Source organism: Myxocyprinus asiaticus, chromosome 17, assembly GCF_019703515.2.
Source record: "Myxocyprinus asiaticus isolate MX2 ecotype Aquarium Trade chromosome 17, UBuf_Myxa_2, whole genome shotgun sequence".
Classification (NCBI taxonomy): domain Eukaryota; kingdom Metazoa; phylum Chordata; class Actinopteri; order Cypriniformes; family Catostomidae; genus Myxocyprinus; species Myxocyprinus asiaticus.
Genome location: NC_059360.1, coordinates 32,600,095 through 32,627,104, shown reverse-complemented (window position 1 = coordinate 32,627,104; position 27,010 = coordinate 32,600,095). Strand labels below are relative to the sequence as shown.

Genomic DNA, 27,010 nt, shown 5'->3' with positions numbered 1-27,010 from the left:
ATGGGCTTCAGCATCCTGATTCCCCGCAGCACTTCGGCAGGTGTTGTGTATCCTTACAAAGCAATTGCATATTGTGCATTGTATATTGTGTGAAATATAAATATATATTTATTTATATATCTAAAGGAGTCGCTTATGTGTTCGTGTGGTTCCTTAAGTGTTCCTTGTGTGAGAGGCACATCCTGCAGTCAGATCAGCATGAGAGCTGCATTTACTGTCTGGGCTGTGCCCAGTAACGAGAGGACATGAGTCTCCAGACGCTTCGCTCATGAATCACCCTCGTTCTGAGGAACGATTCAGCCTCACGCGCCCTCCCACAAGCCTCTTCTGTGATACCCGAGGATTCACACGAGGAGGCACGGTGGGGCCGCGAGGTCGAGCATGATGAATTTGAGGTGGTCCTCGTGCCGGCACACGCCCCTCAATCTCCACGAGGCGCATCTTTGCTGATACGCTATGTGCAAGACGAGCTCTGGCCCTCTGAAAGAGCACACAGCCTCGTCTCATTCAGCGGTTCTGACGCTGGGGATGATAATGATGTCATGTCTCTCGCTGCATCAGGCGAGTGGTCAGTGAATGATGCTGCCGCCCCTTTCCCCAGTGAGGGCGAGGAGCGTGCACGCACCACTGACAGTGAGATGCTCCACGTCCTTACAAGAGCTGTTGAAGAGCTTAACTACGAGTGATCACACCCAGAGGAACCTGAACAGTCTCGCCTCGATGAATGGTTCTTGCAGTCTGGATGCCGTCAAGCGACAGCGTTCCGCAAATCTGCCCCATTTTTCCCAGAGTTCATAACGAACTGTCTAAGCCCTGTGCGCGCCCTTCTCAGCACGCTTGCGCAGTGACGCCATCCTCTCCAGTGTGGAGTGCCGTGAAGTGTGGCGTGATACTGTTCCCAAGTGATGTCAAGTGTACCGAGTTGTTAAGGAACGTCTCGGTTCCCTGAGACGAAGGGAATGAGACAATGTTAACGCTAGCCTAGCCACACTACAAGACTCTGGCCAGTATTGAGGCACGAGCGATGCGCTCCTTGTCCTCAGTCAGAAATTCTGAGGAAATGGTGTTTGTGCACCTGCTTTTATAGCTAACAGCTTCACGCCAAAACAGGTGGGGCTCAAACACCATAGCCAACATAGAATATTGGCGTTATTGTAGAGAGGTGTCAACTAGGCCATGTAAGAAGGCACTCCCCATATGCGTTAATAAACGCAATGTCTCGTTCCCTGCGTCTCAGGGAACCCAGGTTACGTACGTAACAAAGACGTTTTCCCACCATGTTGAAAAAGTTATTCATTTACATTTAAAATGTAATTAAAATTTTTTTCCCACATGGTTCATTTAAACATTTAATTGTTTAATGTCCATGTGAAAAAAAAAAATAAAAATATGTTAAACATTTTAATGTAAATTGTTTTGAAAAGGTTAAACGTTTTTTACACTCAGCTTTAACGGGCGAAAACTTTGAAAATTATTTGAGAATGACCCAAAAACTGTGATCTTGACTGGGCACATTGAGAACTGGGAAAGTGGTGACAGTGGTCTGTTCATGTAGGCCATGATGATACAGGCCGGATATTTATGGCAGTGGAGATATTTGAGATATTTGAGTACTGCTGACGTGGCACGGCCCAATCAAATAAATAATTTCAGAAATCAAGCTGTCAAAATCATACAATATACAAATAATAACCCCAGCTCTGGTATAAACCATTAGACAACAAAACAAGGATGTAATTGCTACTAAGGAAGACAAAATAAATTAAAGCAATAGCGGATTCAATCAGGAAACAGTTCCGATAATCAGATCCAACCGGTCCTATGTCAGACAATCCAGAACCGGTGTTGTGGATCAGCTCAGATATATGCGGTTAAAATGAGTAACAAACCGGCTGATAAAGCAAACATGCAGAATCAAAGATGGCTTGCAACACCGTGACGATTAATTAACTTACCCCAGGTCCTCCAGAGAATCAAGAATACTAGTAAACTCCATGATAAATGTGTTGATTACAGACTGCAGCCGTGATAACTGCAATGCTGGGTTGGCATAACGGGGTCCTTACTATGCTTTTAAGTGACCAACAATATGCCGGAATATATTTCCAACAGCCTGACCCATGGAGATATACAATATAGACAGAAGGAGTGGGTTTTCACAGTTTTCCTATTAAAATAATAAGTCAAATGTATGTACAATTTATACTCATAGTAAAAAATAAAAAAATCCAAAAAGGCTTGCTCTAATTAAATTTACAGTTTTGTATGAAATATTTAGCCAAAAGTAAAACAAGATTAATCAAATAAAAGACGGACCACTATTCTTATTTATTTTATATTGGAATCAATTCGAATATATATATATATATATATATATATATATATATATATATATATATATATATATATATATATATATATATATAATTTTATGTTTCATTCCAGAAGGTCTGCATCAAATTGCAGATAAATAACCCAGTACACTGTAAAAGTCAACACTTTTTAAACAGGCATATTGGTTTAGAGCAATAGCTTGTGATTACTGTTTTGGTTCCAGTACTGCAGGGGGCGCTGCAGTTCCGCACAGACTCAAATAAAACCACATAAGCGGTTGATAAAGCGAATGGACAAATACATTCTTTTCATGTACATATGTACTGATCAGAAATTCATTCACAAAAATGTACCGAGGCCCGTCAAACCCGGACTATCACCGGGCACCGGTACCCCCGTCTGCGTTCGGACTCCCCGCAGCCCAATCTTTTGGTCCTCCGATGTTCTGCTCTCCTTTTGGGGGTCCGCCGGGGCCTGGATACGGTGCTCCGCCGCCCGGTCTCCCTCCTCCACATCCGCCGGGATATCTGCAGGCCGCTCAGTACTGCACCATGAATAAAAGCTACAGAGAAACATTTTACGATGTGCGTCAGTTTACTGTCTAAATGGGCGTTTTCTCATCACAACACCAGATCCACATGGAAATACATGATGTACTCTGGGATTAATGTCTAGAATATAAAATATATTTTAATTTCACGCCAATGATTTGCACTGCATGAAATTATAGTAAATTAGACCATGTTTTCTGGATTGCTCTCATGAAATGTGGGTAGTTGACATACATTTCAAGCTGTGACAACAGCGTGACTTGGAATTCTTCCTCTAAAACCTTTTTATTTTTGCATGCTTCTCGTGTATGCATTTTTTAAAAAAAACATCATATCATTTAAAGACCACATGAAATATTAGTGCTGGAACTGTAAAGAAGCTAAAAGGTGATTTAAAAATGGTGGAAAACTGAAAAGAAATGGTGTCTAAAATATATACCTTTATATGAGTATGATATACATTTTAGCCTAAACACATTGCTTGATGTTTAAAAACAGGTTCATAGGCATGTTATTTGTCAATTCCCAATTATATTTGTATTGCTTTTTTCATTCTCTTTTCCCTTTACAGAACCCTCACTTCACCAGCTTCAATACCGACCAGAGTGGTTCCAAACTTGTCAGCTCTCAGGTCACACCTTCACCCTCTTCGCAAAGCTGGTCTACTCAAAAGTTGGATGAGCAAAACCAAGAAGTCAAGTATGAGGAGAACCTTAAAGGAAATAACGATTCTGTCATCATTTACTCATCCTCATATTGTTCCAACCTTTATGATTAGCTGCCTGAGTCATTATTTACTTTAATCTTTTTTCAATAGTGACTCAGGCTGTGATCCTGCCTAACATTTCATTTTGTGTTCCACAGACGAAAGTCATATGGGTTTGGAACAACATGAGGGTGATTGAATGATCAATACTTTGAGGATCACTTATAATCTGTTGAATAATTCTTGAATACCTTTTGTATTTATATAAATGTGTTTTGAAGGAAAAAAGCAGAGGAGTTCCTTCGATTCCTGGAGGCTAGTGAACAGATTGAGCTGAAAGGAGATAAAAGTGAAACTGGAGATCGCACTGCAGAAAAGCATCCAAGCCGAGCAAGGAGTCGGAGCAGAGGGAAGAGCCAGCCACGCAGTCGCAGCAGGAGTTGTGGAAGGAGCCAGGGCCGTAGCCGAGCACGTAGTCGTGGAAAGAGTCGGCCTCGCAGCAGATCCCGCAGCGGTAGACGCAGTCAAGCTAAAAGTTGCACGAGGGCCAAAAGTCGTCCAAGGAGTCGTAGTCGCAGTCGTGGGAAGAGTACTCGGAGCAAGAGTCAGGCACGCCTGAGCCCAAGCCAGAGTAAACAGTCTCACAGGGGAAACGCAGAAAGCAATCACAGCTCTAGCAACGCCAGCAGTGGACCGAGCTTTGGAGCTTTTGGCCTACAGAGTAAAGATCTGGAGAAACACCTGCCTTTGGTGAAGAGTGCCCTCCTCAGAAATCAGGTATACAGGTCAATGTTCTAGTGTGTTATGGGTAATTTATACAGGGTTCCCACAGTCATGGAAGACATGGAAGAGAAATATCAGGATATATTAAAGAAATATTCCGGGTTCAATACAAGTTAATCTCAATCGACAGCATTTGTGGCATGATGCCGATTACCACAAAAAATAATTTTCAACTCGTCCATCCTTTTCTTTAAAAAAAAAAGAGCAAAAATCTGGGTTACAGTGAGGCACTTACAATGGAAGTGAATGGGGCCAATTTTTGGAAGGTAAAAAGGCAGAAATGTGAAGCTTATTATTTTATAAAAGCAGTTACATTAATCATTTTGTTAAAACTCATGTATTATTTAAGCAGTAAAGTTGTTTAAATCGTCTTTTTTCAGTAGTTTGTTTTCATTTACATTGTCATGGCAACAAAGTTGTAAAATTGGATATAACATTACACAAAAACATTAGTAAGCGATTTTATCACACTAAAATAATGTTAACACACATTGTTTATGTCTTTTGGCTATACTTTTGAAAAAATTAGTATTTTAATGTTTACGGATTGGCCACATTAACTTCCAGTGTAAAGGCCTGTTCACACCAAATCCTTGACAGTTTTGCGAGAGGAGCCTCTGACATACCGAGTCCATAAAAACATGAAATGAAAAACTATTTTACCCCTGTACAGTAGGTGGCGCTGTTGTCATACCAGTCTCCTGTCCGAACTGTTCTGAACCCTTCAGCTGTTAGAGATTAATATACTGAACACATTTATTTACCTAATCGGCATAACGGTTTCATTAAGTTTTTTCCACGGTGTTGATGCATTTTGAGGAGAATATAATCTGTTTTTATTTTTTTATTTTATTATTATTATTATTATTTTTTTCCCCTTTTTCACCCAATTTGGAATGCCCAATTCCCAGTGCGCTTTTAAGTCCTCGTGGTCGCGTAGTGATTCGCATCTCTCCGGGTGGCGGAGGATGAATCCCAGTTGCCTCCGCGTCTGAGACCATCAATCCGCGCATCTTATCACGTGGCTTGTTGAGCGCGTTGCCACGGAGACATAGCGCGTGTGGAGGCTTCACGCCATCCACCGCGGCATCCGTGCTCAACTCACCACGCGCTCCACTGTGAGCGAACCACATTATAGCGACCACAAGGAAGTTACCCCGTGTGACTCTACCCTCCCTAGCAACCGGGCCAATTTGGTTGCTTAGGAGACCTGGCTGGAGTCACTCAGCATGCCCTGGGATTCGAACTAGCGAGCTAGCGAACTCCAGGGGTGGTAGCCAATAATCTGTGTTTTTTATGCGAGTGAGATGAGTAAAGAGTGCTGTTGCGTAAATCTATGTCCTATTAATATTTGCACATGACATGGATTTATCTACGAGTATCTTCCAAACGGACTCCAGAACCAAACTTCTCTTTTTACAGTGCCTGGATAATATAACACAGGGTTAAGTGATATAAATACATGTGGAATAATGTGCATTAAGAATAACAGTTTAGTATAAAATAGAATGCATATGTTAAAAATAATATAAAAGAAAACGTCTCCGGTTACTTTAGGCGTGCATTTGCCCAGGTGCTCAAACATTTCTTCAGAGTTTCTGACTGAGGGACAAGAACGCGTCACTCGTTCCTCTAAACTCTGACGGAGTAATGCGGCCAAGTTTTGCAATGTGTCGTTCCCTTCATCCCAAGCAACCGAGGTTATGTGAGTAACCGGAGACGTTCCCTATCGATTCAGTTCACTCGACATTGCATTTGAACGCTATGGGGGATGGAGTCCCATCACGCAGTAGCGTAGCATCATACCCTAGATGTACCAGGGTAGAAACACTTAGAAGAATGTGTATATGAGGTCACGGCCCTTCGGGCGGTGACTTATATGTCTTCCAGTGTGTATGAAAATGAATAACCCCACATGGTGAAAACCAGATGGAAGGGTAATCTTAATCTGAGGATCTATATGTCATATAATACACACAGAATAATTAACCCTTTCATAACCAGAGGTAGTGATGGAGGTTTTATTCTATTGGAAGTGCTTGTGACTTTTAGTGGGCGTAAATTGGATAGCGGCCTACCCAGACGGCTGTATTAAAATTAACAGGTAGCCCGCCCAAATAAGGAGCTTGGGCTCACCCACTGGGTGAAGGAATAGTAGCTCTCTAGACCGAGAGGACTCGTGAAGCGATGGACGCCACGTCTAGGTTATGCCACGTCTAGGTTATAAAACCTCGCGAATGTGTTCTGTGAAGACCATCCTGCTGCAAAGCATATATCCTGAGAGAGCCTTTGTTTGGAGACGGACATGTCTGTTGTGCATCCTCCATAACAAATGAAGAGCTGATCTGACAGTCTGGTGAGTGCGCTCCACATACGTGTTCAATGCCCGCACGGGCCATAATAAATGCGCTAACTGCTCCTCATCTGATGGTGGAGAAGAGAAAGCTTGAAGGGTTTGGAAAGCACCTTAGGCACATAGCCTTTTTTGGGTTTGATGGTGGCTTTTGAAAGCCCCGGACCAAATTCCAGACATGAACTGTCAACTGACAGTACCTGTATATCACGAACCCATTTACTGAGGCCAGAGCCAACAGCAGTGCAGTCTTAAAAGAGAGCACACGCAACTCAACGGATTCCAATAGTTTGAACGGGGGGCTCATGAGTGTCCTCAGTACCAGATTTAAGTCCTATGTTGGAACCGTAGCAGGGCAAGGGGGGTTCAAGCGCCTCGCTCCCCATTATGATCAGATCATGTCTGCCTATAGAGGAACCAGCCTCTGGGCATGAAATGCAGATATAGTCACTACATAGACCTTAAGCATTGACGTAGTAAGACCTGCATCCAACTGCTCATGAAGGAATGTAAGGATATACTTTATGGAGCAATTCACTTGGTCTTTGTTGTGTGAAGAGCACCAATCCGCAAACGCACACCATTTTAGTGCATAGAGGCGCCGCATAGATGGCGCTCTAGCTTGCAAAATGGTGTTCCTTATAGACTGAGCCAATTCCGCCTCGTGCACTGTGCTCCGTTCATGGACCATACATGTAGGTTCCACAGCTCCGGCTGGGGATGCCAAATCGTGCCCTGTGCTTGAGAGAGCAGATCCCTCCTCAGCGGTATTATCCATGGAAGGCCACCTAATCTCTCTATTTCCAGAAACTATGGTGCCAAAATGGCCCAAACAACAGAACTGTTTCCTTGTCCTCTCTGACTTTGCTGATGACAGTGTGCATATTTGCATTTCATCGGCCACTTGTGGGCCAAGGCATCCACTCCCAGCGGGGCTTGGGACATGGAGTACCAAAGAGGGCAGTGGGCTGTCTCTGCGGAGGCAAATATGTCGACTTCCGCTTTGCCAAACATTTCCCAAATCCTCAGAACCGTCTGAGGATGAAGTCTCCATTTCCCCGCCATCTGTTCCTGGCATGACAGCATGTCCGCTCTGCAGTTCAGGCGACCTCGAATATATGTCACGTGCAGGGAGAGGAAATGGCGTGCGCTCCACACGAGGAGGCGTTGCGCCAGGCTCATTATTGGTAGCGATCGAGTGCCGCCCTGGCAATTTATGTACCCTACCACTGACATTGTCTGACAGAATCAGAACATGATGATTCACTATGTCGGAATGGAAAGCTTTCACTGCTAAGACGACGGCTAGCATTTCCAAGCAGTTGATGTGTCACGCCCGTTTTGCACCTGTCCAAGTGCCAAAAGCCGGGCGTCCATCGCACAGCGCGCCCCAACCCGTGTTGGACGCATCCGTGGTCACCACTTTTCATCTGAAAACCTGACCCAGCATCACAATAAATGTTTGGAGCAGTCCATGGTGCTAGAGCAGCCAGGCAGCGACGAGTCATGGTGAAGTGCACGCGCCCCCGACGCCAGGCGTGACTCAGTACACAGTGTTTGAGTCAAGACTGGAGAGGTCTCGTGTGTAAAAGACCTAATGGTAAAACCCAGCATTTTCTGAAAAGACTTTAGTGGAAATGCTTTCCCCAGTCTGAACTGAGACAGACACTGGTGAATGGTCTGGACGCGCTTGCTCGTGAGGTGCGCATGCATGCTCATGAAGTCGAGTTGAACCCCCAAAAAGGAGATTTGTTGGCTGGGAGAAAGTGTGCTTTTGCCCAGTTGACATTGAGACCCAGGCTGTTCAAATGTGAAGTATCAAGTTCCTGTGCTCGCATAGCAGAGCCTCTAATCAGGTCAGTATCAATCCGAAGGGAAGGACTTTGAATTTATATGTCATCCCTTCGAACGCAAATCTCAAGAACAGCCTGTGGTGTGGTACAATTCGGATATGAAAGTACACATCCTTTAGATCTATTGATGCAAACCAGTCCTGTGGGCAGATGTGCGATAAGATCTGTTTCTGAGTTAACATCTGAATGGGCGTTTTGCAAGCACGCTGTTCAAGTGTCTCAGATCTAAAATCGGCCGAAGCCCGCCGCCTTTCTTCAGAAAGAAAAGGTAGCAGCTGTAAAACCCTTTGTGGGCGTGGCAGCTCGGAACAATCTCTATCGCATCTTTTGCGAGATTGTGAATTTTTGCACGTAATACGGGCACGTCCCATGACGGAACCGTCAAAGACAAACCGCTGTTGAAGCAAGGCGGTCTGCGTGCGATTTGGATCGAATACCCGTGTTCGATCATTCTTAGCACCCAATCTGACATGCCCATGAGTGCCCACCATGCGTTCACGTAACGGGATAGCGGGGGCTTTATATTTGACACTAATTGTGATAGCGCACCACTCACCATTGGGAAGCGGTTGTGCACAGAATGGCCTGAGCCAAAGTTAATAAGCACACTAAGGTACGGTTTATGAGCATGCAAACATAAGAGAGAGAATTGTTTGTATGTGATCATTATGAACAGAACCCAAAGAGGGCTCAATTCAAATGTCACAGATGCAGATAGGCCAGAGGCCACCGTCTTTCTGCGTTTTGATGAGAAAATAATGGCTGTGACATTCTCTCTGTGCACCGTATGGGGAACGACACCTATTGCGTCTCTCACAAGGAGATTTACTACCTTAGAGTGCAGAATGGGTGTGTCCTGCACTGTAATGTGGAGGATAGAACGCTGTTGAAGCAAGGCGGCACACTACCGTTTTTTTAACACATTGAGAAATGCTCAGTAACGTGTGCCACGTGACCACATAATGCACGGGTGGGCGCCGAGTTTCGCGTGTTGAGGGGAGCTGCCGTTTATAAGATGGGAGCATTTTGTGTGGAGTGTGGGTTGAGTTTTCTCAGATGCCCGGAAGTGCGCCAAGCGATCATGAAATGCACGAGTGGGTGCAGATAATGCAACAGATAGCTGCCGCTTATCAGATGGCAGCTTCTCACTCAGAGCGCATCACGCATCAGTGCACAGCACTAATAGTGTAAAGGCTCGAGCGAGCTAACAATAAACATCAATCACCTGTGGTTATCACGGTGAGTGGGTTTGGTTGGAGAGGAAGAAAAAGCTTTTTCAGCCTTCAGCGCGCGTCGAGCAGCCACTACGAGGTACGTGCGCTATTCAAGCAATGCAAGGAAGCGTTGCAATAAAAACTGACTCGTTCCCGGTGAGAATAGCAGGGAAGGGCGAGTCGAAACATAATAGAAAAAGGCTGGAGCTCTAGATTCCTATTAACACTATACTTCCAGGGGTATTCTTCCCACTGGGGACTGACAGCGTTATTTGTGTCACAGTACAAAGATGCTAAAAGATGCCTGAGGACAGCAGCCCCTCTGATTTGGACACGTGCCAGGTCTCAGTAAGCTCCGTGTGAACCTCAGAGAAGAATGACTTTGCTTTCCGAACCACTGTCTTTTGACGGCGGACAGTGTGCAGGAATCATTCATTCAGATGAGAATTTTCTGGCTCGACAGGAGGCAACCACTCAAGGCCGAGCTCCTCGACCTCCCGCACAATGACGTGGAGTAACTCGTATCAATGGCCAGTGTGCACACCCCACCCTCGCTGGGGGGAGGGGCTGCAACATCCTCCATGGACCATTCTCCGATGCTGCGAGGGACATGGCATCATTATCGTCAGACCCACCAAATATGACAACGCTGTGCTCATTCATAGAGGGCCGGAAGTCATCACGTGCGTACTGCACTGGTGAAGATGCTGCGTGAGAAGTGGGACTTGCACTGGCACGAGATCCTCCTTGGGTTCTTCCATTTCTACCTCACAACCCCGCCGTGCTTCCTTATGTGGATCCCTCGAGACTTAACACAGAGGAAGTGGTCGGGAGGGCGTGGGAGGCAGAATCATCTCTCAGAACGAGGGAGTCCCTAGAGCGGAGCGTCTTGAGGCTCATGTCCTCACAGTGAGGGCAGTCTGTCCACAAGCGAACGCAGCTCTCATGTTGGTCTGACAGAGCGATGTGTCGTTCACAGGAACACTTGTGATACGACATCTTTAAAAAGACACTTACACACTAATGGCTCTTTTATGTGTGTTTTATGTTACTTGGACGGAATTATATTATATATATTGAAAGTATACAATTCCTGTCTGGATGCTGTGGGAAGCGGGTAGATGTCTCGCTGAGCGAAGAACCCAATCCGGTGGTGAGCCGGAGAGACTTCTTTGCCGGAACACTAGAGGGGGATAGGTGAATCTTCGCTGCAGGCGCTGGACTCAGGCGAAGAACGTCATGATGCATCTGCAGGGAATCCCCTATGCTGAAGGGTGTCCATCAGCAAAAAGTGGGCTGATCAAGATAAGATGAGGATAACAGTCTTGAGGATAGGAAGAAATTCTGAAGAAATTATGTTTGAGCGCCCGCTTATATAGGGCAAATGTGCGCCTAGAGGGGCGGAGCTCAAACATCATTGCCAATCACAAGATTTGCATTATGATACAAGGGCTTCAACGAGGTCGTGGAAAAGGGATTTTCCCATAGCGTTCAAATGCAGTGTCGAGTGAACTAAATCGCTAGGGAACACGGACTCACTGCCTTTAATTTATTTTAATTATTGCAATGCTTTGTTCTATTATCCTTGCAATAAAAATAGCAGTGTGGTTCTGCAATTTGTTTGTCTAAAACATTGCATGTAACAAATCTTTTTATGGGATATATATATTAAATAAAGTACATTAAGACAAAACACCATAAGCAGACTTTCATAAACAGAATGGGTTAATGTTTGTAGTATCAAGGGTTCATGAACTGCAACTATTTATTTTTAAGTAAATAATTTTTGGGTGTGTATCATGGAGCTATAAAATACCTGGAGAGAGCTATCCGTTAGCATCTTGTTAAAATCTTTATCCTGTAATCACTGGATAAGTCAAGGAAATTCATGCAGTCTGTATACGATTGCTGCCTTTTTTTTTTCTTTTTTTTTGTGCTTGTTTTGACTTTCAGACCATGTCTACATAAACTGCACTAGAAGTAAAATGTGGATTCTCTTGCTTTTTTATAAACAGAGTGCTGACGAAACAAGTGGAACCTTTCTGGGAAATCAACCTGCAGTAAGAAACTTCCAGAACCCCGAACTGAGGTCAGAACCTGAAACCTCTTTTGGACCCCTTCTCCCACACGAGAGCAGCAGCTTTTCCAATATCTTATCCTGGAACACACCCAACCAGCAGCCTGAAACCAAGCCAGTGTTTCAGAGTGTTGAAGATGAGGAAAAATTCCTTTATGGAGAGGACGAGGAGCGGGCCAAACCTCAGGCCGTAACTGTTCCATTGGCCCAAACCAGATCTGTGAGATCTCCAGTTCATCCTATTAGTAAAGAACACCAGACTCACATTGTCCAGGAAACCATAGCTCATGACCCACCAGGTGTGCAGCCCGCTGATTCAGGCACTGCAAAAGTTACTCCAGAACAATGTGAGAAGTTGAAAAATCTCCTGAGGACCTTCGGACTGAATTCAAGCATGGCTGACATCTGTAAAATTGCTGCCAGACTAAAGGAGAAAAAGGAAGAGCAAGGAGTTGCCTCCTCGCTCGCACTGCTCAAACCAGCACTGGAGGTGCTTCAAGCAATGTCCAAAGGTCAGAGCCAGCATTTATTAGTATGTTGTATACAATGACTAATTTATTTGTATTTGTCATGTAGCTTGACACTCAAGGGCACATGGAATATCCCTTGTGGGGTTTGAACCTACAACCTTTCGGTTAGCAGCCCATATTTTCAACCACTAGAATTCACTTTATATATGGCAAAATAAAACTTACATTTGATTTACATTTCATTAAGGAAGTACCAGTGCTTGCAAAGAAGCAGAAAGCAGAATTTAAAATTTTAGCAAAATAATAGCTTGAGAAGTTAGGTTTAAATGCATATTTATTGGGGGATAGAGAGATTGATACCCCTCAATTATAACAGATATTTGATAAAGGTAGAATTAGAAAATAATCTAAATTCATTATGCCATGGCAAACTTCAAAGTCAAACTGAATGCCTTCTTGTGCTAAAACATTTAGACGCAGCGCAACCAATATAACAGAATGCAGGTGTCTCAAGATGCAGTTTTAAAAGTTGAAGTTCTTTTTAACTTGACATGGCATCTAAAAAAATGTTGCGTTACTGCACGGGACGCTAGAAAAACAGAGTCATGGCACAACGGTCAAAGACCTGCATCTAGCATGTTTACATAGAAAACTAATAAAAAACAGTGCAGACCGGTGCATTAACACTTTCGGTGTGAACGGCCCCTTACAATTGCGTCATCACCGTCAGTTAGATTTGCCTACATTGTATATTATTGGTAATACCAAATTTGTATCTTAAATTTCTTAAAGAATAAAGTTTATGAAAACCAAAAATACATAGCACATGTATAGGCTGAAATTATCTACTAAAAGTTTGAATGTAATCTGTACATGTAGCATTTGGTGAATTCTTTTCAGTAATTTGTGTAACTTTTATGTATATATTAGGGGCAGTGGTAGCTAAGCGGTTAAGGCTCTGGGTTACTGATCAGAAGGTTGGGGGTTCAAGCCCCAGCACTGCCAAGATACCACTGTTGGGCTCTTGAGCAAGGCCCTTGACCCTATCTGCTCCAGGGGCGCCGTATCATGGCTGACCCTGCACTCTGACCCCAGCCTAGCTGGGATATGTGAAAAAGAAGAATTTCACTGTATATGTGCAAATGTATAATGTGTGATAAATAAAGAAAATTAATTAAAAAATTAATTAATTAATTAATTAAATATATATATAATATTTAATAAAGTAGCAGGGTTGTGTAAGTTGTTCAGATTTTTTTAAAGTGGTTTCATTGCTTTATGGTTCTTTTGTATTTTTGAAGCTACAGAATCACTTCAGAGTAAATGGTCCACATCACAAAACCACAAAGAGACACAACAGCCTTATGCTTGTAATTTATTAATACAGTAATTCCTGTTTTTAGCATCCAAAACTGATGACAGTAGGAGTAATCGCTCTGATAGCAGCCATTCTCGAGAGTCAAAACGTGAGGAGAAGGTACAAGGAGTCTGTATGAGAACTATGTGTCAAGCCCTTTGTCTTTCTCAAACCAGAACACATTGTTTTTATAAGCACTCTCACCTCACAATTAAAGATCCATCACTTATGACACTCCCCCAAGAGTCTAATGTGACCCCTGTGACTGTTCTAGAAAGTGGATGAGAAGGAGAGAGAGAGACGAGAGAAACAGATTCAGAAGAAAAGGAAAGAGTACCTGGTAAAGGAACTGGAGGGCCTGATGAAACAGGAAGGTATTGAATGAGCCCTTTAACTTTATTGAGACTCTATGGATCGTAAGTTTTATATACAACATTATTCCTCAGATGATTGTGTGCAGTTTAATGTTCTGTTCTTTAGAGTTGTTTTATTGATGAGCTTTATGATTGTATTATGAGAGAGTTTCTGTTTTTATTCATTACAGGAATATTTTAACTAGAAATAAAAATTCTATCATCATTAACTCGCCCTAATGTTTATCCAAACACGCTTGACTTTCTTCTGTGCAACACAAAAGGAGATTTTATACAGAATGTTAGCCTAATGTTAGAATGTCGGCATCTGTTGTTACTGCAGTAAGAGTGAATGGTGACTAAAGCTAACATTTCTGCCTAACCATCTCCTGTTGTGTTCCACTGAGGAAAGTGAGTCAAAAGTGTTTGTAACAACAGTATAAAACAGATTGTTTTGTTTTTTGGATGAACTATCCCTTTTAATGTGTAAACACATCGAAACACTCTCTAACTGTACCGACATTAAAGGGATAGTTCACCCAAAAAATAAAATTCTCTGATCATTTACTCACCCTCATGCCATCCCAGATGTGTAAGACTTTCTTTTTTCTGCAGAACACAAAGATTTTTAGAAGAATGCCTAAGCTCTGTAGGTCCTCACAATGAAAGTGAATGGGTTCTAACATTTTGAAGCTCTAAAAAGCACATAAAGGCAGAATAAAAGTAATCCATACAACTCCAGTGGTTAAATCAACATCTTTGAAGCAATATGGACTCAGAAGCAATATGATAGGTGTGGGTGAGAAACAGAAAGTGTTTACTATAAATTATCCTCCCTGCCCAGTAGGTGGCAATATGCACAAAGAATGCAAATCACCAAAACAAAAGAAGAATGTGAAAGAGAAAGTGGAGATTGATAGAAAGAAATTATTTAATTGATCTGTTTCTCTCCCACATATCGCTTCAGAAGATATGGATTAAACCACTGGAGTCTTATGGATTATTTCTATGCTGTCTTTATATGCTTTTTTGGACCCTCAAAATTTTGGTACCCATTCACTTGCATTTAGAAGAGATATTCTTCTAAAAATCTTTGTTTGTGTTCAGCAGAAGAAAGTCAGTCCTACACATCTGGGATACCATGAGGGAATTGATGAGAGAATTTTCATTTTTGGGTGAACTATCCCTTTAACCTGTAAATGTTTTCTACAATATTTTTAAGAAGCATCTTTATTGTTATATCATTGGGGGGAAGGGACTTTTGTATACCCAATGTGCAAATTAAAGAAAAAAGTTTTTTTTTGTTATTAGTATCTTATACAACTGGGCAAATTTGCTGATTTTGAAAGTATTTGCATCTAAATTTATCATAGTATTCGCACACTTTAATGCACCATAATGTTCTTCATATTATGGTTCTGTACTCTATATTGTGTTTCTTTATTTTAGGTAGTGGTGATTTGATCCCAGTGATGGGTTTCTTCTGTCAGCGTTGTGAGGAGTTCTTTGGGGATCTGAACAGCGCAGAGAGACATATCGCATCTCACAAACCTCATGAAAAGAACAAGGTGACATTTTAAATTACATGCCATTTATCTTGGATCACTAGCACTCAGACTGTACCAGCATTACATTGCAGGTGTTAAACATTTCAGCAAAGACCATGTCAACTTAATTCACAGAGTGCCAACAGTCATCGAAAACCTGGAAATATCAGGGAATTGTGATTTCCAGGCCTGGAAAAGTTATGGAGGTTTATACAATCTGAAAAGTCATGGAAATTTCTAGAATAAAGATAATTTTTTTGTACATAATCCTCAGATTTAAAAAAATGTATTGACTAGAAAATAGGGCTGAAATGATTAGTCGAAGTTGTCGACAATCAAAAAAGTTGTCAACAAAAATGTTAGTTGTCGAATAGTCGTTTGATCTCATTTAACGTAATATGAAACTCTAATGATGGTGTGCGAGAGCAACACTGCAGCTCTCGTCTGACTGAGGAGAGGAAGAATTACACAGCTCACAGTCCAGATGCACTCTAAACTTTCCAAACAGCTTCAGGTGATGTAGATAGCAAAGTATGAGGGAATTATAATGCAAAAATACAAAATAAGTAAATACAGAAGCACTGTCATCGTGAAATAAAGCAGAGCCAGATCTGGCATTCCGCTTAAGCAAAACTTGCATGTCAGAGCATCTAAAAAGGAAACAACCTGGCGTTATATCTTTAATGCATCCTTTATTAAAGTTCAAATAATAAGGAAGTGGGTCATAAACAAACTCCGAAAATGGCATTTCTCTGTGCGGTCAGCGCCGCTTCTACGAGTCGCATGAAGGGGAGAGACTGAAACTGCACCCGACTGATGCACACTCTAGCACGGGGACGTTTTAAAACAACGTACATTTACTTTAGGAACTATACTGCAGAAGAAAAATTGTTGCAGGAGAATGTTTAATACAATATTTAATATTTTAAAATATCTAAAAATAGCCTACTTAAAATAAGATACATTTACCTGAGAAGCAATCTATAATTTATTTAGACTTGCTTTTAGTGAATATACAGGTGCATCCCAATAAATTAGAATGTCGTGGAAAAGTTCATTTATTTCAGTAATTCAACTCAAATTGTGAAACTCATGTATTAAATAAATTCAATGCACACAGACTGAAGTAGTTTAAGTCTTTTGTTCTTTTAATTGTGATGATTTTGGTTCACATTTAACAAAAACCCACCAATTCACTGTCTCAAAAAATTAGCATATGGTGACATGCCAATCAGCTAATCAACTCAAAACACCTGCAAAAGTTTCCTGAGCCTTCAAAATGGTCTCTCAGTTTGGTTCACTAGGCTACACAATCATGGGGAAGACTGCTGATCTGACAGTTGTCCAGAAGACAATCGTTGACACCCTTCACAAGGAGGGTAAGCCACAAACATTCATTGCCAAATAAGCTGGCTGTTCACAGAGTGCTGTATCCAAGCATGTTAACGGAAAGTTGAGTGGAAGGAAAAAGTGTGGAAGAAAAAGATGCACAACCAACCGAGAGAACCGCAGCCTTATGATTGTCAAGCAAAATCGATTCAAGAATTTGGGTGAACTTCACAAGGAATGGACTGAGGCTGGGGTCAAGGCATCAAGAGCCACCACACACAGACATGTCAAGGAATTTGGCTACAGTTGTCGTATTCCTCTTGTTAAGCCACTCCTGAACCACAGACAACGTCAGAGGCGTCTTACCTGAGCTAAGGAGAAGAAGAACTGGACTGTTGCCCAGTGTTCCAAAGTCCTCTTTTCAGATGAGAGCAAGTTTTGTATTTCATTTGGAAACCAAGGTCCTAGAGTCTGGAGGAAGGGTGGAGAAGCTCATAGCCCAAGTTGCTTGAAGTCCAGTGTTAAGTTTCCACAGTCTGTGATGATTTGGGGTGCAATGTCATCTGCTGGTGTTGGTCCATTGTGTTTTTTGAAAACCAAAGTCACTGCACCCGTTTACCAAGAAATTTTGGAGCACTTCATGCTTCCTTCTGCTGACCAGCTTTTTAAAGATGCTGATTTCATTTTCCAGCAGGATTTGGCACCAGCCCACACTGCCAAAAGCACCAAAAGTTGGTTAAATGACCATGGTGTTGGTGTGCTTGACTGGCCAGCAAACTCACCAGACCTGAACCCCATAGAGAATCTATGGGGTATTGTCAAGAGGAAAATAAGAAACAAGAGACCAAAAAATGCAGATGAGCTGAAGGCCACTGTCAAAGAAACCTGGGCTTCCATACCACCTCAGCAGTGCCACAAACTGATCACCTCCATGCCACGCCGAATTGAGGCAGTAATTAAAGCAAAAGGACCAAGTACTGAGTACATATACAGTAAATGAACATACTTTCCAGAAGGCCAACAATTCACTAAAAATGTTTTTTTTATTGGTCTTATGATGTATTCTAATTTTTTGAGATAGTGAATTGGTGGGTTTTTGTTAAATGTGAGCCAAAATCATCACAATTAAAAGAACCAAAGACTTAAACTACTTCAGTCTGTGTGCATTGAATTTATTTAATACACGAGTTTCACAATTTGAGTTGAGTTACTGAAATAAATGAACTTTTCCACGACATTCTAATTTATTGAGATGCACCTGTATCTTGTATATGAGTATATTTTTTCTTCACTGCACTGGCAGAAGTATGAACAAGTGAAAAAATAGTCTCATATACAAAATACTAAAGTCTAAATGCCTAATATGTTGCTCTCAAGTAAATGTATCTTGTTTTAAGGATTTTTAGAAATTTTAAATGGAAAACAAGACAAAAACTCTTGATTACAATAGGATTTTTTTTACAGTGAATTTTTGACTAAAACTTAAAAAAAAAAAAGAATATTTTTTTCCTTGTAATTCAGTGAATATCATTTAGAGGTATTTTTAAAAGATGATTTTGGCGGGGAGTCGTGTGGCGCCATGCGAGGGTCGGACGTGTAAACTGCGAGCTCTGTGCACTTTGTTAGTTTTTAATTATTTTTATGTCATATCATGAGATTCGATACACCGTGCTATATAATTGTTCTAGGAAGTCAACATGGCAAAGAATTCAAAATCCTTGGGCTCTGGAGATATTAAAAGACACTTATGTGCTCAAGCTGATACCTCTGACAAGCCCGCAGACCAGGGACTCAGTTTGGACGGTGCGGCGGGAGAAATCCAGCGGCAACTGGCGAGCATGTCTGTGATGCTGAGAAAGTTGTAGTGGAGGATTTTGCTGTAATACGTTGATCGATTACGGCGATGGAGGCAAAATTCTCTGAGTTGGTTACAAGATTGTCAGACGTCGAGAGGCGGATTGATTATCTGGATCCGCAGCTCTTCTGATAATATTAGGCATTTCATCAATATCATGTGGTCAGTGGCGAATGATCAGACTCCGGTCGCTGCCATCTCACTTGACGCTGAAAAGGCTTTTGAAATGGTAGAATGGGATTATCTTTTTAAGACTTTGGAAATGTGTGTGTTTGGGAGTATGTTTATTGGATGGATTAAGTTACTTTATAGACAACCTGTAGCGGCGGTACAAACAAATGGATTAATTTCAGATTATTTTACTCTGGATAGGGGCACCTGGCAGGGTCTTGGCCTGGAACCATTAGCAGCTGCGATAAGAAAGGAGTATGATTTTCCAGGGGTGGTTGCGGGAGGTATGGCTCATAAGCTTTTGCTTTACGCAGATGATATTTTATTATTTGTCTCCAACCCCACTAGATCTATGCCTTGCCTCCACAGAATTATTAATTCCTTTTCTAGCTCTCAGGATACAAAGTCAAATGGTCTAAATCCGAAGCTTTGGCTTTGACTTCCCAGTAATGGCTTTCCAGCCGGGTGCCTTCCAGTGGCCCAAACATGGCATTAAGTATTTGGGTATTTTCGAGTGATGTGGGCTTCATTACATTTATCGATGATTGGGAAGATTAATGTTATTAAAATTAACTGTATTCCAAAATTAAACTAGCTGCTACAATCACTCCCTATAGATGTCTCCCTCTCTTATTTCAAGCAATTTGATAGCATAGTGAAGTCTTTAATTTGGAATGGTAAATGTCCCAGATTACATTTCAGTAAGCTGCATAGGCCGATTGACAAAGGTGGGCTAGGCTTTCCTAAGATTTGTTTATTATTATGCGTTCGGTCTCAGACATTTGGCTCATTGGTCGCTTCCACCTGAAAGAGCCCCTCCCTGGTTTTGTATTTAACAGGAAGTTCTTGCCTCTATTTTGCCCTATCATGCGGAGAAGTTAAGTTACACCCCATTATCTCGCATTTGCACTCGGTATGGACAAAAGTGTCCAGAGTGTTTAATTCAGATATTTATCTAAATGTTGCCTCGAGCTTATGGCTGAACCCCAAACTACGTATTAATAAGTCCCCTTTCTGCTGGTCGGAGTGGATTGTGAGGGGGGTTACTACGCTCGGTGACCTATATAAGAGTAGTGGGTTGAGATCCTTTCAAAATTTTGTTCAACATTTTGGGATCCCCAGATCTCAGTTTTTTTAGGTATCTACAGCTGCGCCACTTGCTCTGTACTATTTTTGGGAATAGCATACCCTCCCTCTAAAGCGGCAGATACTATGAGAGTGGCGATTACTGCTTTTGGAAAAGGTCATGAGGCATCAGTGTATTACTCCCTGTTAATTCAGAGTCTGGGGGACGGAGCCTCAACCACTCTCAAGAGATTATGGGAGAAAGATTTATATTTAGAATTGGAGGAAGGAGAGTGGGCTAGGATTCTAAAAATGTCAAGTCTGCATCTAGAGACGCAAGGGTGCACCTTAAGCAATTCAAGATTTTACATTGGTTCTATTGGACCCCCTCTAGATTGTATTGGCTTGGTCTTAAAGACCCACCCACCTGCTGGTGATGCCAGTCAGAGGATGGAGACATAACCCATGTCTTTTGGGATCCAGGAGTTTTGGTTGAAGGTTCAGAGTCTGGTGTGCGATGTATTAGGCACTCGGGTATCATTTTGCCCCAGACTCTGTATTTTGGGCGATGGGGTGGTCATTGACATTGAAAATAGACACAAAGAGTTGGGTCTTAACCAGTCAGTTGGGTCAGTGTCATGATCGCCAGGCAGATCATTTTAAGGGGCTAGAGGTCGGCTGGAGCGCCCTCTTTTCAGGAGTGGTGCTCGGAGATGGGAAGGGTGAACGCCTTTGAGGAGGGGTCATTTAGAAGAATGGGGAAGTACAGTGTGTTCGTGGAGAAATGGGGCATGTATATGTCATTTATGGATGGGTGATTATTATAATATTTTGTATTTGTTTATTTATTTTTTATTATTATTATTTTTTTATGCGTGTGTGTGTCTATATCATTTGCGACCACTGGGATGTTGTTGGGGCCAGGGTGGGATTGGGGATTGGGGGCGGTGCATAATAGTGGGGGTTAAGATTGATTCTGTGTATGTATGTATGTTTTGTTTTTCTGTGTTCATTTATGTGAAACATTAAAAAAAATAGTTAATCTGAAAAAGATGATTTTGTCCTCTTTATTGTTAGTAAGCACATTTAATACAACCTTTTAAGTCGAGGCACAAGCTGAATAGTCGGTTAAGAGCAAATGATTAATCGTTGCAATAATCGTCCGAATGGTCGAATAATCGTTCTAATAATCGTTAGATTAGTCGATTATCAAAATAATCGTTAGTTGCAGCCCTTCTAGAAAATGTTCTTTCTGTGAGTACAATCACTATAAAATGATTTGCTAACACTACAATAAGGTTGTATATGCTAACATTAACACAATAGTTAATACAACTAACAATGAACAATACAGTACTTTGATACAGCACTTATTACAACACTACAGCATCTTGGTTGATACAAAATTCTACAATAAATATTTATAAATGAACTTTAACCAAGAATAATTAGTGCTGTGAAAACATATTGGGCATTGTATGTCCATGATACCAAATGCATTAACAAATGTTAACGAATAGAATCTTACTGTGATGTGTTACCAATTTTTTACATTTTTTTTTAATCCCTTAAAGCTGCTGTAAGCAATTTTACCCATTCTGGAACTTCCACGAGACTGAGCCTTTGAATTAGACACACCCTCTCTTTCCAAAACACTGCCCTCCAAAGATAGCATTGAGACCGTCAACGAACAGTGGAGCAACAGTGCTTCTTCTCACAGTTGTCAAACACAACAGTAGCAAAATGGCACCCTCAGCTGACAAGAGTTATGAATCTGAATATGGCATTAAACCTGAATGTTCTGCTTTAACTACTACACTATAAGAATATGCAAAATGATTGACAGACAGAAGGGCCTGCGGTCACTTTTTTGTTTGTAGTTTAGACAGTCTAGTGCTGTCACACAGTGATGGCCGCTTTCGAAACACTGCTTCATGAAGCTTCGAAACCTTTATGAACAATTTGTTTTGAACCAGTGCTTCGGAGTGCGTATCAAACTGGCCAAGTCTTTCCAATTTCAGCAATCGAGGCTTCGTTACATCATACTGTTTCAAAATGTTTCGCGGTTGGACTACAGGGGGCACTGATCCCACAGTAAACGCGATGGGAGAAAGGTGCCTCTGGTTGTTCCTTGCAGTGTACTCAGCCTTACAGGCTCCATATGGTTAAGATTAGGATGGGGGTGGGATTAGGGCATCTGCTGCCTCCCAGGAACAAACTGAGTCACCTTTGTACAACAGGCCACAGTAAAACCCTAAATCAGTGATAAATGCAGGCTGTAACTGATCTCAAGTCAGTTTAGCAATAAATTGGGTCCATTAAATTTAGACTGATTCAAACAAGAGTTGCTGATTTTAATTCAGTCGTTTTAAATTACCTTGATTACCTTTATAAAAATCAAAATGTTGTGTTAATGAGAAAGACAAATAGATATTTTGTGATATTTAGAGAGATCTATTTGATTTACAAATTGAGAATCTGGAATTCGAACTATTGTACATGATAATGCCTACACACACTTTAATCTATCATGCAAACCCAATTTCGTGCTGTTTCAAATGCTGTATAGTATAATGTTTAATGCAGTGGTTCACAACATTTTGTGAACCCCCCTACTTCATTCCCTTACCCTGGTGAAAAGACCAATAATATTACATATATTGTCCCAATGAAATGCTCATTCTACATTACAGCATTGATTTTAAGTTGGATGCAGATGTAAATTTACTGGTATCAACAACAGTAAGGTTATCTAAAACATCTAAAAAAAAAAAAAAAAGTTAACACTTAATTTATGTGACTAAATTATTCTAACAGTGTGACTGAGTTGGAACTGCTTTCATCAGGGTTTATTGATTCAAATGAGTCATCTCTTGGAATTTTTGAAGGCAAACAAAATCAGTTATATTTTCTTACTAAAATTTTTCAAACTAAAATATTTTAGCATATATATATATTTATATATATATATATATATATATATTTAGGATGTACGCATTTCTATTTCTTAAAAAAAAAATAAAAAAAAAATGTAAAGTGTATTTTGCATTTTCCCTTTACCTATTTGTAACAAGACCATAGTAAGCACATGGAAGCATGAATCTTCTTCACTTTGGATGTTAGATGTAGTAACAAATTATGACATTTTTGTAATTACAAATAGTAGACCTACTTTAAACACATAAAAACAATCAATACAAAATATAAACATTTAAAAGTTGTAATAAAAATGTATTATATTCCCTCACTCCCCCTTTTTTTTTCATATGAGCTTAACATGCAGAAATTACATAGTTATATTGTCACAGTAAGGTGCCTCAGCCAGTCACGGCTGGCATCATCCAAATCGGTGAAGCTGCCGCGGCACCTGAAGCGGGAGCAGGAATATAGAATGTGGTCGGCCGTCTGCTCCTTGCCGTCGCCGCATTCGCAGATTGGGTCATCAGTGAGACCCCACTTGTGTAGGGTGGCCCGGAAACAGCCATGTCCAGTTCTTAGTCGGTTCAGCTTGACCCAGGCTTGTCTGGGTAGGTCATTTCCAGTGGGTTTGTTAGATACTTTGTCGATAAACTGTTTCAGTCTGTGGTTGTTATTATTCCACGTGTCTTGCCACTTTTTCCCTCACTCCTGTAATGTAGCCTATGAAAAATTTAATAGAGCTGAAGTAGTGATATGATAATATGTATTATAAATCTATTTCTGCCTAAAGTACCGTTAGTGTTACTATAGTAAATACAAGGGTGGTGATGTAGAATTCTGTGTCAAATTCAAATAGTTTCCGCGTCTCGCTCCATGCTTCTCACTGGTTCTCGCAGCGGTGTGCGTTTAAGAGCTCGAGACAAGTCTGTGCATAAAAACGCACCTGCTTTGCGCTTGTGCTGCTCTGTCCAGTAAGCCGTATCCACCTACAGAGCTATACAGGTGCATTAGCAGAGGTTGTGACTTCACTTGTCTATTTTGACGCTGCTAAACCAGATACTTCAGATGCGTCGCTAGATTTCAGAACCAGATGAACCGTGGTACAAATGCATACCAACCTGTATAATGGAGTCTAGATAAATATTTTAATGCAAACAGGAACTTGATGATAGATTTGATTAACATGACTGATAAATGCCCCCCATTTGTAACATAACGCCCCCCTCTCTACTCATTTACTCTCAGCGCCCCCTGGCATCCTTTGAACGCCCACTGGGGGGCAGTACCGCAGTACCACAGTATACAAAACAAGTGATTTTTTTAGAATGAAGAAAACAATTAGTATTGTTTAGTATTTTAAATCATTTTAAAACAGTAATCATAAAATAGACCAACTTATATATGAAGGTCTACATTTTCTGCAAAGATTTTGATCTGTTTATTCCAGGATATTGTAGATTACCATGAAAAATATATGACAAATACAGGGGAGTAAATAATTTCCAAAACATTGTGTCATTGTAGCTGCTTTTGACTCGAGTCTTACCATTGCATTTACACACCTGTGAACAGCAGATGTCCTCAGTGTGCGGTGTTTCGAGTGCTTCGAAACAGTGAATCGTTTTGCGAAGCAATTAGTTCAGTTGATTCGAAGTTTCGGAAAGCTTCGTTTCTCCCATCACTAGTCACAGATACTGGTGAAATATATCAGTTTTTATATCAAAATTTTCTGCATACCATTCCATAAACAAATCGCTTATAGCACCTTTAATCATGAATGACTGGAAAATCATGGAAATTCATTGGTCAAAAGGTGTGGGAACTTCTATGCTGAAAATTTTTTTTTTTTACCATTTCTCTTGTAAATTGCAGATGGGGTCACAGGAGCAGCACAGGGATGCTAAAAGACATGGAGACCACCATCAAACTCCATCTCACAGAAAAGAGAGCCCCCCCAGGAAGGCTGAGAGGTTACCATCCTCGCAGGTCCCCCAGGACCACAGGGAACGCATCAGAGACGTTAAAAGCCCTCACTCTACAAACAAACTGAAAAGCAAGCCAGAGGGCAAAGTTAGTAAGGATGAGAGTAAGGACAAATCCAAAGAGAAAAACGAGAAACTGGATTATGATGATGCAGAATCAACAAAGAGTGAGAAAAAGAAAAAGAAGAAAGAGAAGAAACTAAAGAAGAAAGAGAAAAAGAAGAAAGACAAGAAAAAGGAGACTGATAAGGATTTACCTTAGCTTCCTTGCGTGGTTCATTTCTTTAAGGGCAGCAGCAGCCACATGTTTGAGTTTTGTTATTAGATTAAACACCAGCTGGACATACTGAATTCTTTGGCTGATTCTCCTATGATTATTGTTAATGCGTCCTGTAGGCGACACTACAATTGCTTCACGTGCAGTTACGTGAAATGTGAAAGACTATGATGTCAAACTAAAACAAAGGCAAACATTTTGGTAACACCTCACAATAAAGTTATATATGTTAACATTAGTTCACACAATAGTTAACATGAACAATACTTTTACAGCATTTATTAATTTTGGTTATTGTTCATTTCTACATATAATAATACACATTTCACATAAATGTTACATTTAACATTAGTTAATGCATCATGAACTAACAAAGAAGAATAGTATATTTATAAATTACCATTATACAAGATTAATAAATGCTGTGAAAAATGTTAATGTGAAATGTTAATTGTTTGTTCATTATATCTATAGTAACATATACAACCTTAATGTGAAGTGTTACTGAAATTTCAGTAATGTGCAGAAAACTGAGACATTGTGTCGTCTTTGAGTAAAGAATGTTCTGCTTAACTAGCCAAGAATGTCCAATCCCACTTGTTACTGTTCTCCAAACCATTGACATTGTACATTTCGGACCTTTCTTACACCATTTAAAATGTTCAAAAAGAAATGTATTTGATTTTGAGGTTTGTGGTAAGTACAAGTTCTGTTATCTTTATAACCCTTGTGTGTACAGTTGATAAAATTGTGCTTTCAGTCTATTTTCTCGGTTCATTCGTTCTCTGTACAGGTGAACATACCCTTTTGTGTCCTTTTATTAAAGTTGAAAACATAATAGCTTTATGTAGAATACCATTTTGATGATTTCAGTGAGCCTCAAACAATAGCACCATCCTATAGCGCCATTTAGCGCTCTGCGCATGCGTCAAGCACTAGGAAGTGTAATTGATCTTGAAATTATGATCGTGCCTAGAGACTTCAAAGGCAAGATGTACAGTAATAAATGAGTTATATTTTGGTCTCCTCACCCAAAATCAACTGGATTGCTTCAGAAGACATTGATTAAACCACTGGAGTCTGATGGATTACTTTTATGCTGACTTTATCTGCATTTTGGAGTGTAAAAGGCCTGATTCACTTGCATTGTATGGACCTATAGACAGGGTTTGGGAGTAACAGGATTACGTATTTAAAATACAAAATATTAGTAAGTTTATTCCACTACAGTTACAATTTAAATCATTAGCAATCAGAACATTACATTCAAAAAGTATTTTGATTACTGAAGAGATTACTTTGCATTTTATTGTAATTTGATCCATTTAATATTTAGTCTATTCAGTTGGAAAACATTTATCCATATAAATGATACAATCCAAAGAGCATTTGAACAGCGGTGAAACACTCACTTATTATGTTACATGCATACAAGCAGACAGAGAAGTAAGTTTGAAGCGAGTTTGGAGCAACAGAAATAGAAATAAACCTTGTGTAATTGTCATGTGAACATTTAGCTTTATGCTAAGCTAAAATGCTATTTCTACACCCATAGGAGCACTGTCTCTCGCCAGAGAGAAGAACAGAGGGCCCTGAACGTTTTTGTGCGATGCGAAGAGATCTATGGCAGCTCGCCCATATCTCTCCCATAGCTGACTCACCACCTGAGGGTGAAGCTTCCACTCTCCATACAGAGGATTTCCCCTGACAGGAGACCCGCCCCCATATTCATCACTCCCGTAACGTGCGTCGCCCGCAATGAGAGAAAGCGCGCATCGCTCCACACAGTCAGCTTTTGTGCCAAGCTGTGAAGT

The 27,010-nt window shown here is 40.9% G+C and overlaps 2 protein-coding genes across 2 annotated transcripts in view; one reads left to right on the top strand and one right to left on the bottom strand.

The window, feature by feature from the left end:
- LOC127455552 (protein FAM98A-like) overlaps positions 1–2,085 on the bottom strand; it is a 29,228-nt gene extending 27,143 nt beyond the window's left edge. Inside the window, exon 1 of the mRNA XM_051723546.1 lies at positions 1,956–2,085. Coding sequence (XP_051579506.1) covers positions 1,956–1,996 — 41 coding nt within the window. The 5' untranslated portion in view covers positions 1,997–2,085. The remainder of the gene's footprint in view (positions 1–1,955) is intronic.
- Positions 2,086–2,588: 503 nt separating this feature from the next.
- On the top strand, positions 2,589–26,038 carry LOC127455551 (zinc finger protein 318-like). The gene is made up of 8 exons (XM_051723545.1): positions 2,589–2,918; positions 3,457–3,584; positions 3,873–4,368; positions 11,810–12,383; positions 13,745–13,818; positions 13,973–14,072; positions 15,501–15,619; positions 24,810–26,038. The coding sequence occupies exons 1-8, from the start codon at positions 2,682–2,684 to the stop codon at positions 25,179–25,181; spliced, it is 2,100 nt and encodes a 699-aa protein (XP_051579505.1). The 5' UTR covers positions 2,589–2,681; the 3' UTR covers positions 25,182–26,038.
- The last annotated feature ends 972 nt before the right edge of the window (positions 26,039–27,010 follow it).